This window comes from Vespa crabro, chromosome 1, assembly GCF_910589235.1.
Source record: "Vespa crabro chromosome 1, iyVesCrab1.2, whole genome shotgun sequence".
Taxonomy (NCBI): Eukaryota; Metazoa; Arthropoda; class Insecta; order Hymenoptera; family Vespidae; genus Vespa; species Vespa crabro.
In genome coordinates, this window is record NC_060955.1 from 20366493 (window position 1) to 20383227 (window position 16735).

Consider the following 16735-nt stretch of genomic DNA (forward strand, 5'->3'; position numbering starts at 1 on the left):
GCACGCGCGTCACGCGTTTCGAACGTTTTAAAATAACGCTTCTCACGTATAAAAGGAAAAAAAAAATCTACGAGCAAAGTCCCGATAAAATGCATACGATTACGTCGAGAGCGTATTCAATGCGCTTACGTAAGAAAGGGTTGAATTCGAGGTATAAATCAAAAATCTACCCCCCTATAAGCGTTCTTAATCGAGCGTACAACTTTTCTCTTATACGGCAATATCGAGTTTTAACGGTCGATTTGCGAATTGCATTTTATAAAATTTTACGAATAAATATTAAAAATAAAATGAAAATCTTTTAATACTCATCTTCGTAAGAAATCTATATTTATGTAATCTTTTTAAATCTTAACGAAATGTCTTTAAATTTATCTTTTTTTTCTTTTCTTTCAAATTTTCCAATATTATATTTAATAAATATATATATATATGTAGATCGTACAAGTGATAGTAGGAATTTTAAAGCATACAGCGTTAAGAGAAACTCTCGTAATCAACTATCGCCTTTAAAGACGACATAAAGTACTCGGCACATGTGGGTAGTAGTACGTTGCCCAATGAAAACGACACCCTTAATAACCGCGGGTAACCGATGGCTAAAAGCGAGCAGAGAGGGCGGCTAAAGCAACTTGTTGCATAATAACGCTGAAGCAAAAGATAGGACCGACTTAGTAGTCCCGCGTGATCCGTTGCGCTTGCGCCTTGAGCGTCGCTGTTAATCCAACCGTTTCACGGAAATTACGACCACTAATCGACGTGGCTCAGATTATTAAAACAGAACTTTGGAACATTCGAATGATTGCCCGTATTAATTTTTAATGTTTTTTTTTTTTTTTTTTTTTTATTGTTGCTTTAATTGAACGTAAAATTCTAAAATTTGACGTGCGATTAATAATATAAAGAGTTAAACGACTCCTCCCCACCCTCCCCAAAAAAAGAAAAAGATAGAGAGAGAAAGAAAATAGGAATAAAAATAATATTAAAAAAAAAAAAAAGGAAAAAAGAATATTTCCTTTATCTTTTTCTACTTGTCGTCCTGAATGAGACGTGTGGATGGACGTGTCGTTGGCTTTATCCCACAGGATGGGAAAAGGAAGGAAAGAAAAGAAAAGAAAAAAAAATGAAGACGTAAAGCAAAGCAGAACGGAAGAGAATAAGGGAAAAGGAAAGGACGTGGCATGCGATTAGCGTTTGATACCGCGTGCCAACGTCCTGAGGGTCCTGGAGTAGGAGCAGACAAGCAGACAGACGTATAATTTCAGGGATAAGATCTAAAACATTACCTCGACCTGGCACAGACGGAAACCGAAAATACCGGGCAAAAGGGGTTCTTCGTGGCGCCATGTGTGGAACAGGCTGCCAAGTAAAACGCTTACTTACGAAAAAAGCCTTCTCAATTTGATGTTCTCTGACTCAAGTGTTTCGCTATCATATATATTAGTTCTAGCCATTTTTCTTTTTTTTTTTTTTTTGATCCTCGCTGGATTTCAATATCTACGTCATCGAATAAGATATTTTTATCTTTTATTTGACTTTTTTCGATAACATTTTTGGATTACACTACACCGTATCTTTGTCATGGAACTCAACGATAACTCACTCTCTTTCTCGCTCTCTCTCTCTCTCTCTCTCTCTCTCTCTCTATCTATCTATCTATCTTTCTCTCTCATGATGGTACGCGTGTGCTATGGAAAGTGGATAAAAAAAAAAAAGAGAAAAGAAAGGAAGTCCATGCAAAGAACGATCTATTGGCGGGTCATTAAACACAGATAGGGTCAACCCACTGCATATGTCGTGCCCCTGTATGTCTCTCCAAGCTGGAGTTAGTTAGCGTGTATGCAAAGCCGCGCCAGCCAGGTAGAGACTCGCCCTGATTATTTATGTGAGGATCTCGCGTTAGACACCCTTTTTTACCAGCCCCTTCTTTTATCTTTCTTTCTCTCTCTCTCTCTCTCTCTTTCTCTTTCTCGCGCTCTTGTCCGATCTACGAAGAGAAAGAGGGATAGAGAAACATCGGGGCATACCAACGGCTCTTCCACACGCTTTTTATAGATACTAAAAAATATTATAATCTATGCTTCGCTGGAAGAGAAAAATATAATTCATTATTCGAGCGGATATACAAAGAAAGCGACAACGGGGTGCCTCGTAGGGTGAATCCCGCCCGCCCGTCCTCCACCCCGTGGCCCGACCAAAAGGTACGGGCAAACGGAGAAGGGAACCTTCGATAGATATTTGAACGGTCTAAGGATCAGGAAAACTTTCTCGATGGAGATACTATATTTCATCTTAACCCTTTTCTTCGACGGTAAGCGTGAGACCTTTGAAGAAGCAACTTGCGTATCTTTTTTTTTTCTTATTGTTTGTTTCCGTTAAATAAATCCTAACAATATCACGTATAAATTATATTACACATACAAACATATATATATATATATATATATATATATATATATATATTATGTGTATTAGTATTGCTATACATGTATTTTTTAAATATACGTAAGTAATCTCTCTTAGTTTTACTAATTGGACTTCCAACGAGGTTCAATTATACATGCAAAGTACGTGGAGCTTTTCTCGAAAGGGTGGAGGGGAAGGGCTGAAGGTCGATGTAGACCGAGTAAAAAAAGAAAGAGAGGGGAGAAAGAGAGTAAGTAAGTGAGAGAGAAAGAGGGAGGGAGGGAAGGGTTGATGAGTGCAACCGGTGTCTTCCTCCCCACCTTCCGCTTCGGACAGACGGCGAAACGACCTCGCGGCTTTCCGTTACCTAAATCGTTCTGTCAGTTTAGCACGATATCTGGCTGAAGACTGACGTTTCTGTGACACGTATTTCGCGAAAAATTAAATAGTATAATATCGGTGAGAAAATTTGGAAATGATATTGAAATAAACAACGTGCGTCTTGTTTATTCAAATATCGTTTTCTATTTGTGATTTTCTGTTTTGTGATTACGAAAAACAATTTATCTGATTAATCTAATATTATTTGGTTTCATTTAATTTTTGTTATATAATTAAATCAAAGTTCAACGAGACATTATATATATATATATATATATATAGATAGATATATATTTTCTTTCGTAAGAACAACACTTATCGCGAATATTTTGCTTCTTTTAGAAATCCAAAAAGAAGGACGCACCGCCTGTCGACACTTCTGGTTTTTCTTACGATTTTCCTTCGGTTTTTTAAATTAAGCGTTCCGTTCCCGTCTGAAGTAACCCATAATTCGTTTATCAAGTTTCTGTACTCTCTGCTTCGCTCCGCCCACAGAGAAAATTCTATTCATTATTCCAATACAAATATAATATTTCGATCGGTCCTCGTTAATAACGTATCAAACGAGACTTCTGTCAGGAACAACAAACATTGAAGAATTTTCGCCAATAAATTCTTTGTGCAATTTTATTTGTTTACGCAATGACGTCTATAAATCGGAAAAAAAAAGAAAAAAACAAATATAAATAATTGATATAATTTTTAAAAGGTACTTACTCAGAAAACGCATCGTTTTTCGGTGTCTTCTTAAGTTCTTCGAAATTCGTCAAATTTTCTTCATAATACGTAGAAATGATCGAACACGAAAGGATCGTTCGTTAATACATAAAATGTACAAAGTAAATGTAGAAACTATGTGAGAGGACAATCAAGGGCTAACACGAAAGGAAGGTCATGATAACAAAAAGAGAAAGAGAACGAGAGAGAGAGAGAGAGAGAAAGACAGAGAGAGAGAGAGAGAGTAATGAAGAGAAAGTGAAAATGAAACGAGTGGGGGAGAGCAGAGAGTGGGAGGGCGAGTTATTAAGAGCACGGAGAAGGTCGAGCATGGTGGGGTGGTACCTAGTGACGTAATTAATTCAAAACGAAGACACGATGCAGCGCCACGGAAGGGAAACAATCAGCTGTTGACTCTCCTTGGAGGTATTTGGCGCGCTCGCTCTTACGCTTGTAACGAGAAACACTGTCCTATGTGATTATTTTTTTATTTTTATCAAAGAAATTTTCAAAGATATTTTACGTGAAATTTGTAATAAAACTTCGGACGATCTAATCTCTTAAAAAATAAAACGTGTAAATAATCGGCGAAGATAGAAATCGTGAAAAACAGAAATACAAACAAATTGTAATCTTTTGATTTGTCACTAATCAAAACACGCACGTAAAAGAGAAGAAAATAAAGAGAAAGAAAGAGAGAGAAAGAGAGAGAGAGAGAGAGAGAGAAAAACAGAAAAAAAAATAAAAAAATAAAAGCTGTGACATCTTTATGGAAATTATTTTTTCTAATAGCTTCTTTTTCACGACGTTTTGAAAGACATCACGAAGGTAATAAGAGTCAACGTTTCACGGAAGTTCATTCTTTCGAAAACTTTGTCTTCCCGAAAAAAGATTGGGGAAAAGAACGTTGGTGCCAGGACGAGGGCGTAGGAAGGACTGAGAGAGGATCCAGAAACGAATCCTGCCATCTCGAAGGACCGTCCAACGGGAACTGTACCGTCGAACGTCGCGACGCCGGCGTCTGCGTCCCATCTGCCTATATATATGTCTATATATATATATATATATACATATATATATATATATATATATATATATATATATGTACACATATTGTATATGTAGGTATATGTATCTACGCGCTTACATATATACACAAGCTTGTTTAATATGTTATCCTTGTGTGTGTGAATATCCTCCGCTAGATTCAATCCGTCTTCGGTTAGACAGTATATTTCGCCGAATACTTTCAATTCTTCCACGTCTCGTAGTTGGACTATATTTCACTCCTTTATCATACACGCGCGAGTCTGCCGGAATTCAAAACGTACGTATGTACATTATATGAGTAATATGTAATTCTTAACAAAGAAACACGTAGAAAAATATTTCGTTGAACGATAAAACGTAATATGATAAAAGAAAAACAAATTGAGAAGGTTCAATACATTCGTCGAATAAAACTTTGGGAATAATTTTATTTTATATTATCACATTTCATTATAAACGAATGCATGTAAAACTTTTAAATGAAAGACGGAATGGATGATTTAATTAAAGGAATTATTATTATTATTATCTAACGATAAATGAAAAGACAATAGCAAAAAAAAGGAAAAAAGAAAGAAAAAAGAAAAAAGAAAAGAAAAATGTCGACGGGAGGAAGTTTCGAATTTGTACTTTTTCCAAGTTTCTCGTCAATACTTTTTCTGAGAATCGTGTCCTGCGCGCAGAAACTCACCCTTTCCTGACCCCGCGTAAAACGCGACGCCCTCGAGGCAACTCCTGCCTTGGCTGGCTGACACGCAGGCGTCAACATGGCCGCGGCACGTCGACTCCATCCGCCTAAACGAGTCTCTCCTTCGTTTAACTCCTATCAGTAATTAATAAAACGCCACCAAGTGCTGCGTTGTTCGGGGATGTCGCGTAAAAGTAAAAACTCGAGACGAGGGAAAATTATTTCTTGTGACGTGCTAATCTAATATCTCAACTCGAGAGAAAACCTTTAGTGTATCCTTTAGAACAATGCGTTTAACATCGGCGCACCGTGAAGTGTTTCTTAAACGAAAGAAATTTGTTAATTAACAACGAACGAGCTCATCGCTGACGATTCCTTTTACGCGAACATTCAGTTTTTCTTCAAAAAAAAAAAAAAAAAAAAAAAAAAAAAAAAAAAAAAAAAAAAAAAAACAATTTTTCTTCGTTAACTTCGTGTACATTAACGACATTCTTTCGAATTTCATTTCAAGGCCGACAAATTAACGTGAATTCGATCAATAAAATAATAATATCAATTAGAAACATGTTTTTCGTCTTTTCAATCACGATTCGAAACAAATTATTTCAAATAATCTCAACTTGATTAACACGATACGTTCTAAGAGAATTATTACAAATTATTAATATAACAAATTTCCAAATACTTTACTTATATCTATAAATCCTTTGAAGATACTCGATGTTTCTCTCTTCGAGTCTAAAGTCACACTGTACGATCGTGTACGTACGTATGTAAGTTTAGAATATTTCTTTCGTTCTATTTGTCCTATTATCGTAAACATTATACACAGGGAAGTGATCTTCATTAAGGTTACGTCACGATAATTCACAGTTTACACTCTTTTAGAAAAGAGAGAGAGAGAGAGAGGTAGAGAGAGAGAGAGAATGAAAGCACAATATAAATAAAGGATAGTACAAGGGCGTTCTTTCAGAACCTTCAGATCTGTTTTCTATTCTCTTTGCTCGTATTATACAACTCGTACTCTTACCTTTACAATAGCGAGAGAGAAAGAGAGAGAGAAAGAGAGAGAGAGAGAGAAAGAGAGAGGAGAAAAAAGCACAGAAAACGACACATCTTGAACGGTAGTTCATTAAAGTGGAGGGACAACTCGACTTAACCCCTCGTCGATGAAACTGAGTCACATCGTGCAGCCGGCTGGCCGTATATGCAAATCACTCGCGTGGGGTATTTCCCCTTCTCTCCCCCTTCCTTCTTCCCTTTCTCTTCGCTAACATAGAGTGGAGAGAAAGAAAAAAAAAAAGAAGCTTCGATGGTGGGGATGAACGAGGAAGCTCATTAGTTTTTTTTTTTTCTATCACGATAGGGATATTCCGTTCGTAAACGGCGGCCATCGTAACTCCCTTCACAGTTACTACTACCACCACCACCAATACCAACACTAACACTACCATCACCGCCATCATTGACCACCAAACTGCTCTTGAATTGTTTATGTGAGAGCGTGCTTTATGCTACGATAGGCGGGTTCATATCGGTGACCTAGAAACACGACGTACTTTTATACGAATTATCAAGCATACCTTAGCTCATGTTATTTTTTTTTGTCTTCTTCTTTTTCTTCTTCTTCTTCTTCTTTTTCTTCTTTTCGTTTCTCTTTTTCTTTTTCTTTCCTTTCTTTTTTTTTATGAACGATAAAGTAAAGAACAGCGAACTTTATCGCTGCCAATTTTTTCTCTATGTTATATTAGATATATATTATCATAAATATATATTATGATATTATATATATATATATATATATCGTTCTTTTTTCAAAATAATAAATTACGAGCAATAAGTTAATTCGATAATTTTGCTTTGCTCTGACTTTTCGTCGTTTCCTGAGTCAGTGATTCGCAATAACGTATGCAAACGGTAACACGCGAGAGAAATCGTTCGATAAATCAAATCAGAGAGTCATTGTACGTTCGCGGTCTCCTCAGGTACACCACAGGATTGCCAAAATTGCGTTGGATCGAGAGAGAAAGAGAGAGAGAGAGAGAGAGAGAGAGAGAGAGAGAGAGAGAAAGAGAGAGAGAACGAGAGCAGATGAAAATGATTGAGAGGAAGAAGGAGCGAGTCGTGAGAATGAAAAGCGCGAGGAAGGATATTCAAATTTAGAACCCTCGTTAGTCCTCGAACTTCTCAATGTGCAATAATTTATCATCGGGCCCCGCTGAGGTGAGCGACCGTACAATACCAGACTACCTGCATGCATAATTTATCCGGATTTTCAAGAAAGAAAGAAAGAAAGAAATAGAAAAGGGCCCAGGAAGGAAAGGGTTGCTTCCGCAGGAACGTATCTATTCTCTTCTTTTTCTCCCTTTTTTACCATTCTAATAGGTAAACGTAATAAAACGTAATAAATAAAAAGATTAAGTTTTCGTCAATGTGCGAATATCATCATATATCATGTTTGAACTTGCGGAAAAATTTTTTTAAAACAGGTTACATGTTACTAGATGAATCATTGGCTTTTGCAGGATTGTGCAAGTACAAGATATTCATAATAGATAAAATAATTCATAACAATGGGTTTTAATAAACATCCAACGATACAGCCCTGGACCCTTCGTACAGGATCCTACATGTCACTGTGAATGTGTATCTGTAAAACCAGGAAGGAGCCTTCAACCCTTTTCCTTGGAGGAGAGACCTCTTTTTATGCGTGGATCGAAAAAAAAGAAAAGAAAAAGAGAGAGAGAGAGAGAGAGAGAGAGAAAGAGAGAGAGAGAGAGAAAAGACGAAAAGGAGACGTCCCTTCGTCTCGGATGCTAGCAATCCTGCCCTACCGATTCCATCCTGCTTTTTCACGATGAAAAGGCCTCCAATGGGGGTCGGTTCAATGGTATTCTAATTATATGCAAAGACGTACAACTACGATGTACCATCGGTTTTTCTTATGTAAGAACGAAGGATATGCTTACGTAACGTACGATTCCTTTTCCGGTAATAGAAAAAAATCCTACTCTCAAGGCATAAAAAATTTTAATTAATCGCGAAAACGAGAACTACTACTATTATCATAACAGAATTATTCATTATATATCCTCGATTGGTTAAATGTTTATTTATCTATCGTAGCAATAGTTACTTGTTTATCGATCCCCCCTATCTATTAGTAGACATTCTCGAAATTCAATTTACGTAGTTTCTCTTTACCCGTTCTTGTATAACTTTCTCTTTCAGTTGCGATAAGATATATGTTTGTATGAGACGAGAGACTATCGATGAACGTATGAGTTATCGCCGGGGCCTAAATTGCTTGCCAAGCGGTGATGTAGAGCTCGAGGCCGAAGATTTATTTCTCGAGTGGAATGGTAAGTTAAGAGAGCTCTAAGCCGCGGAGCATCAAGCTCAAGGAACGAAGTCTCGCCTCGTTTCATGGCAGAACGTATCAGCGCGAGCAACGTACTCAAGACTCGATTCTCTTTCGGTAGACTTCATCGTACTCCCGCATTATTTCCTTCCTTCGACACCGCACAAGCCCAATTTCACGGGAGTCTCCCTTCTGATCGTAAGCCAACGAAAAGTTATATATATATATATATATATATATGTGTGTGTGTGTGTGTGTGTGTGTATATAGGACGAAAGAGTAACGCTAGAAAGAATGTCTCGATCGATGAATTAAATCAAAAAATTTCAATGACGCTGCGATGGATGTTGAAATAAAATTGAGACTTTGTATATTTCTTAATAAAGATATATCGTTAATGAAAGATAAAAATAATAGTGATATATATTCTTCATTACGAATGGAAACATTATGGGATACAATTTTTAGCAATAGCCTGTACTTTGATGTCATCCTTAAGGAATCCAGGAATGCCAGCAGGGAATATCGATATTCCATGGCTGTATCGGCCAAAATTTCAAGCATGGCCGAGCCGTTTGATGACAAACGCACCCTCGTACGCGGAGGGTGGAAGCAGAAATGCGTCCACCCCGCCTACTCGAGAGGGATGAATTCGACCAATTGATGGGTTCTGGAGCCGGGTCTGGATCAATCAACGAACGCGTCGTTCAAAGCCAGTGGCCATTCCTACACCACTGACCTCGTTCGTTGCTTTTTTTTTCTTCTTTTTCTTTTTGAAAAGCAAATTGGATTTTTAATCCCATGCGTATGCCGACACAGAACGAAACATTCTCGGTACTCCGTCTAAATTTCGTTTCGTATCTTTCGATATGCTATAACCTTTGAAACATCCTACAAAATATTATAAAGTTAAATATAAATAAACAAATAATACTAATACAGCATAGAATTTATTTCCTCCGTTATTATTTCGAAATAATAAATAATCATTCGATATTAATCATTGATTTTATAATCATCGAAGATAAATAAATGATTATTCGTTATTTAAGGGGAAAAAAAAGAAAAAAGAAAAAAGATTGTTGAATATCGTGCGATATCCTTTACGTATTTCATTCTGACGTCTTCGTTACGAAAAATAAGTTTACGATTTGAGATTTAACAGCCACACGATACCATTTATTTTACCCCTTTCCATCGGGAGTTTGCTTTTATATATCGAAAATCCGGTTAAACGAGCCGACGATCGATTCGATCGGACAGCCATAATATCGCGGAGATGCTTCTCGGCTCGCGATACGCGTGGAAAGGCAACGCGACCCTATCTCTCCTCTTTAACTCTCGTTTTTCTCGGAGCCGCTTAAAATGTCTACCTGACGTGTTCCCCTCCTCTCCCCTCCCTTTCCTCATCCTCTCTCCTTTCCATATCCTTTCTCTCTTTCTCTCTTAGATGTTCAGAGAATAATATGTATATAAGAGAAAAGAAACGCGTACCATAATACGATCCTGCCCTTACTCGTCCTTGCGAGGATAATACGCAGGATAGGATACGTTTATTCTAACCGAGACCCTGCATCCTATTTTTTATACCGGCCCATCCGTGAATTATTAGCATATGGTATTTGATATATTCGATAGTTTACCAAGATAAAACCATAGTTCCGATATTATTCCGATCGTTGCAAACAAACTCGTTGGACCGGTCGTTATTCCTTCACGCATTTTAATTCCATTTATGTCGGGGAATAACGTTAATCTTGTCAATTTCGACGAAAAGAATCGAATTCAAAGAAATGAAAAAGAGCTGTTTCGAAAAATGAATTTCCAAAGTATTTGCGAGATGCTACGGGGTAAATATATTTCATCTATTAAACTGTAACTGACATCCGTGAGTATAACATTTCGAGCGTGTACACGCGAGAAAATAATCTCTAAAGCGTGGCAGCATGGTTGTAACCGAGTTTAACCTGCGTCAGATTGTCCTTTCGCGAGCGTAGTAAGTCAACGTTGCTGTAATTTCATAGGGCGCCGGCGCTATCGGAGAAATAAGCGTTTGGCGCCGCGTGCAGTTGATTGTGACGTATGATACTCGTACATTATACACCTCGCAGCTTCGTCTCGGTTTCGAGTTTCGACATTTTTCTCGGTACTTTATTACACGCTTGAGATATTTCGGCCCTCCCCCCTTTATTCATATATCCCTAGCAGCGACCGTAAGAAAGAGAGTTTACGTTACGTTACCTTTACGTGCCTATGTACCTATGCAAAAAAAAAAAAGAGAAAAAAAAAGAAAGAAAATATCTGAAAGGTTGCGCTTGCGTTTGCACTTGCGCAAAGTCTTTGATTTTCAAAATCACGCAGTATGTATGATTTTCGTGAGAACGCTTTTATCACGTTTGTTTAAATGAAAATTAAAAATTATTATGAATACGTTCATATCAGACGAGGAATATCGAATAAACGAATGATATTTATCGTCAAATATCTGAATAAAAATTGCATTCCTCCTGAGATATCGAAGAGAAAATCAAGACCTCGTTATTAAAGTATATAATTCCTTTACATTGGTATAACGGAAAAGGGAAAGTCAAGAGAAGGCGTTGAAGAGGCTAATGACGTCTCATAAAGTTTAATCACGGCGAAGGGAAAAGCCGAAGGGAAAAGTCGAGCGTGCCGAGCGAAGACCGAAGGTACCTCGATTTTTTTTCAAACGTAATTAAAATTTAATTCCGTACCTCTTAAAAAGATGTAGGCATGTATCAATCGCTTTTCTTTTTCATCTTTTCTTTTTTGTTTTCTTGTCAATACAATTTTTCTCTTCGCAGAATTTCTATACGGAAGAATAGACTCATATTTTCTATGTTCCAAGACACGCCAGATCGATCTGGTGGTAAGACTATAAAGGATACCTCTCACCCTTATGAGAACACCGCAATGTCGATAAAACAGTTCAACCCCCTAGAAACTCGATCGCATCGATGCAGTAGAATACTTTTCTGAAGGGTAACTTTTTTCGATGATGGCGAACCTAGCGGCGATTGTTCGTAACCTTAGGTAAAACTTACCCTTCTAACATCCACCTTCTCTCACCGCAAAATTTTTTTTTCGAATCCGAAATCTCATCTAAAAATATTTGATTGTGATTTCTAAAAATATCTGGTTACTTGAAACAAAAGTTTACGATTATATTATAAATTAGTTTAAGAAGAATAATTTCTATTTTAGTTTTCATAAAATTAACATCTAATACGATATAAAACAATATCAAGAAAGAAGAGCAAAAAAGAAAAAGAAAATCAAATATCCCATGGTCGTTGTAAAAGAAGATAAAGATTTCTTTCCACAGTGAGACTGTAAAAATAAGCGTTGAATTTTCATTAGCGCCTGAAGTCAGGCAACGAAATATACTCGAGCGAAAGCCGGGCTCGCGGAACCGGAGAAGGGTTGACAGCTCCTGGATTTACATAATGCTTACGCCGTAACGTAGGTATTCCGGCATACAACGTGACCGCATTGGTATCACTGATACGTCTTCTATATCAATGACGTAATTATAATCACAAATTCAAAGTTTTCGCAATGAAGTTTAAAAATTAACAGAGATTTTTTTTTTAAAGGATAAAAATTTGAAAATTATCGTTTTAATACAAATACATGGCTGAGATTCGATGAAAGGAAGATGTCTTTCTATCTTCCCTTCACTTTCACAAAGAAATTTTTCATAGTAGCCATTCGTTGCAATAGTGAACAGGCGAGATAACGAGACGTTTCCATCTGCGATTACGGAGTAGGATTGGAATATCGCGATCAGCGGTGAGAGCTGACTGGGATTTATAATTGATGAGAGCTATAGAACGACGCCAAGGTGTCGTTATCTGCGCTGACAAGATAATACTCGCGAAAGCCAAGGACCCTCTTCGACCCTCCTTCTCCGTTCTACCACTTCTCTCTCTCTCTCTCTCTCTTTCTCTCTCTCTCTCCTGCCGCTTTTCTCTTCTCGATAGCACTCCTATTTCCATGAACTCGAGAATTCTCTCTCTTTCTTTCTTTTACACCTGACAGCTCTTCAAAAAGAGATCGGCTTAGCGTAATATCAAAGACAGATACATATTTGTATTTTATTAGAGCCATATATATTTCAAGTAAAAGACATAACTTATATATTCGAAGGATAATAAAAATAATTCAACCTGAGAAATATTCAAAGGAATAAGACAAAGAATAATCATTTTCCTTTAAGATGTAGCTTACATTATGGCATCGATGTAACCGAAAGAAAGGAGATAGAAAGAAAAAAGAAAGAAGAAGAAAAAAAAACAGGAAGAGGCACGAGTTGGTCGTAAAAGGAAACGCGAGTACACAGGTATGACGCGACGAGCAATTAAGTTAATGTTTCGAAGCCATTAACTCGTCGTCGGTGAAGCGACGCTTCGTAAACAGTGTCGAGTCGTCTCGAGACCGGCCCCGTCCAGCTACGTCCGGCTTGGTGAGACACGAAATCGATAGGGTAACTAATCGATCTTCCTCTTCCTTTCTCGTTATTCTCTGAATTTCCGAATCTATGATAGAGCCGTTTCACGTGGGTGCCATTAGGTGTATGAGAATTACCGTGGTACGTGCTTTTGTGTATACATGTACCACATACAAGCACATTTCAGGCGTACTTGCACGTTATCGAGATCACCTGCTGTCCACTCCACATGTCGCCCGCAGGCGAAATCGCGCAACCGACACCGGGCCTTTCTCTCGACCAATCGCTTCTTCGAACGTACCTTTTTTTTTTCTTTCTATCTTCATCGAGTTCCTTCTTTTCGAACAATGATTACGCAATTTTCAAATTCGATCATTATCGAGATTTACATATCCTTAATCATTGATTCCTCTATTCTTCTTCGTTCTTATTAATTAAATTTGAAAATTCATCGTTTCTTTGCCTAATAAAGTATCATTTAGAAGATTTACCCAGTTCGATTGGTATTATTTATGTACGGTCAAAGGACCGTACGATCTTACGCTTCGTGAAGTCCGTTCTGGACGTTTACATCATCATAGGTTTAGACGTATTAACAAGGTACGCGTAAGGGTGACCGCTCCTTTTGGAAGACACGATCTTCCAGATGGTCTGCTCTTAAGCCGATCCAGAAGCCATACGGCCATTCTTCGAAATTCCGGAATATTGAACCCAATTCATGGTTCGGCTCACGTCAGAAGAGTCTCCTTCTATCCGTGATGCTTTTCTTTATATTTCAATGGACGGTCACCTTGTCGCGTCATCGTCTAACCACATCGTTAACTCCTTTGACCATTCGCTCAAAGTTAAATACTGACTGAAAGCTCGGAACACTTGTCTTCGGTAAACGCGTTTGTATCTATATCGCACGCCGAAAATAATAACTTTTCTTTTCTTTTCTTTTTCTTTTTCTTTTTCTTTTTCTTTTTCTTTTGGTCGTATTTCATCTCCAAAATTTTTTCCAAAGATCTCGATATGAAAAATTTTCATTGACGGTTATATATATGCACTTTCGTTTCATTAAAGTTTTCAAAGTAATACGATATTTAGCAGGATATTTGCTCTTTTATTAATTGAATGACGGATCGTAAATTAATGTTGTGTACATAAGAAGTGAGAAAAAAGAAAGGTAAAGGGCGATACCATGGTTATATGTAGTTACTCGCTAGGGACAATTAGAGTGGTCCACGAAGGAACGGGATATCCCGTCGTGCCTCTGAGTTAATGTACTTAGGCGACTCCGATTACATTACCCCACCGTTACCGAGAACGAGGAGGGCTGAAACTTCAAGGCCGAGGCGCCACGTGTTTCGTGGTTAACTGAAAAGCTTCTCGTAACGCTTAGTTAAGAGGGTATATGTATATCTATACTTATATATACTAATACTATACTACACCGATTTCAAATTTTATATCCATACCATTTATTTTTACAACCTCCACGATGTTATAATCGTTCAGAAGATATGCCACTTAAAACATTTTGATATTCTTTATTTAACTTTTATCCTCTCTTTTTTGAGAACGCATTAATTATTAAATAGTAGATTTTTAAACAAAAACGTCAGCTTGAACTTTTCATGCGGAGTAAAAAGAACCAAGAAGAAAATAAATATGATCGTTATCCTGCCCCACCCTACCCCCCCCCCCACTCTTTTCTTAACCATCGTCGAATGTACATACCCTCCACCCATCGGTATCATCAAATATCGATGCCACGTGAATTTTTCTGGGACGCCGGCAGGAAGCCATGCTGCCACCCTCCGATTACAATGCCAGATAGCAACGGGACTATTACGCCGTATCTTGAAGCAGGAAAGGCGGCTGAGAAATATGAAAAAAAAAAAAAAAAGAAGAAAAAAAACTCCGAGATACTAACGATTTTCGTCCTGTGAGTACACTACGCGTATACCCTAATAAAAATATTACTAAATTTACCAACAAAAAAATTGTACAAAGTATACGCTTTTTGCGCGAGTACTCTTTCTCTCTCTCTCTTTCTCTCTCTCTCTCTCTGTCTTTCTCTTATATCGAAATTCTTACAAGAATTATAGACGACTAAACGTGCGAATTCGTTCGGTCTCGTTTAATTGAACCAATCGACCGCGTATTATCCGTATTAAGCTTTTCGCTTGGTTTCTCTCCTCGCGCTGATTCTGCTCGCGTAATTTTGCGACTGTCGGATAATTCGATCCAGTGAAGATTTAAGTGGAATAAAGGGGATAAAAAGACGAAGACCTATAGTTCGGGCCAACGGAGACTATTAACGTACCCTTACCAACGTCTACCCGATAGCATTTACAACTTCTCAAGAAAACGTCCTGCCAACTAAAAGATATCGAAAATTTCAACGTTACAATTTTCATATATTATTTTTAATAACAAAATAACAAAAAAAAAAAATAAATAAATAAAAAATTAGAAAATATATAAAATAAAACATCAATGTCCAGTAGAGAAATGAATGAAACGAAAAAATTAAAAAACAAAGTAAGGAAAGTCACAATCTTTTTCGGTCTTTTCTTTTCAATGAGAATCCCCAAACCTCGTAGTAAACGCGATCTTTCAATATATTTGCTCGTCCGGTAGTAAGCATGGACGAAGATACAACAGAAAACAGGTCGTTTGGTCCATTGAAACTGATTGGGATATTGAACTGCTTTTCAAGAGAAATCTTTCTCTTTCCCTCTCTCTCTCTCTCTCTCTTGAGTATCGAGTTGAAGTAAGAGAAGAGAAGAGAGAACGTTTCTATGGTCCTTCGGGATTGTCCGTCACTAAATAACCCGAAGGCATGCCAATCCTTGTGGTCGCAGGAGCGTGTTGATGAGCCAGGGAGATGGTCTCGGTTAATCACGCAATTTTCATCAGTTTCTATCAACCGCAACCCTCGCAGCCTCCTCGAAACTAAGGGAAGGTTTGCCTCTCGACGGGAGAAGGTGACTGGCCGGTTAAAGAAGGAAGCAATGGCGCAGAATGGAGGTGGGCAATTGCTCGTAACTCGCTAAACCACCTCCATCCGCCACCTCCTTCCCTCAACCCTTGATACACGTCGGCTAGCAAAAGCCCGTTAAACTCACCAACGAAAAGCCCTTCGCAAAATCTGACCGACCCTTCCCTGCGACGACCATCTTCCTTCCTTCCTTCCTTCCTTCCTTCCTTCCTTCCTTCCTTCCTTCTTCCCACCCCTCTTTTATTTGATAAAAGGGTTAGTTGCTGTCCTCTTACAAGACCGTGGGTGAATATACAAGGGAGAAATTAACTCGTTAAAATTTTAAGCATTTCAAAACGATTAATGGCCCATCGTCAAAAGCTTTTTTCGTCAAGTACCCGGCTTGTTAATAAAATTTTTCATAGAAACGAAATCTTCGAGGTACTTTTTTATATTGATAAACTCCTTATCAGTTGTTCTAAATTGCTACAAAAAAATTTTAACACGAACGAAGAACAAATGAGCTCGGTTTATTGGTATACGTTAATTAAAGTTACATTATATTAAAGAGTACAAAATCATTATATAATTTTTTCTGTGTATATCTTTGGTTTCTACAGACAGAAAAGAGAGAGAGAAAAAGGGAGAGAAAGAGAGATCATTCTACTGCGTACTTCGGAATGAATTCATTTT

General features: G+C 37.7%; 1 protein-coding gene across 5 annotated transcripts in view; it reads left to right on the forward strand.

Annotated features, from left to right (window-relative positions):
- Positions 1-16735, forward strand: part of LOC124426408 (UPF0489 protein C5orf22 homolog) — a 445446-nt gene that overhangs the window by 411707 nt on the left and 17004 nt on the right. The window contains exons 7-8 of one of the 5 annotated variants that reach the window (XR_006942720.1): positions 3130-8188; positions 8474-9014. The exons of 3 other annotated variants lie outside the window; for them this stretch is intronic. Coding sequence is in view for 1 of the 2 variants with exons in the window: in XM_046968075.1 (XP_046824031.1) it covers positions 3130-3382 (253 nt within the window). In the remaining variant the exon portion in view is untranslated. Of the gene's footprint in view, positions 1-3129; positions 9015-16735 lie in introns of those variants that run through there. One more of the 5 variants, XM_046968075.1, reaches the window with a different exon arrangement.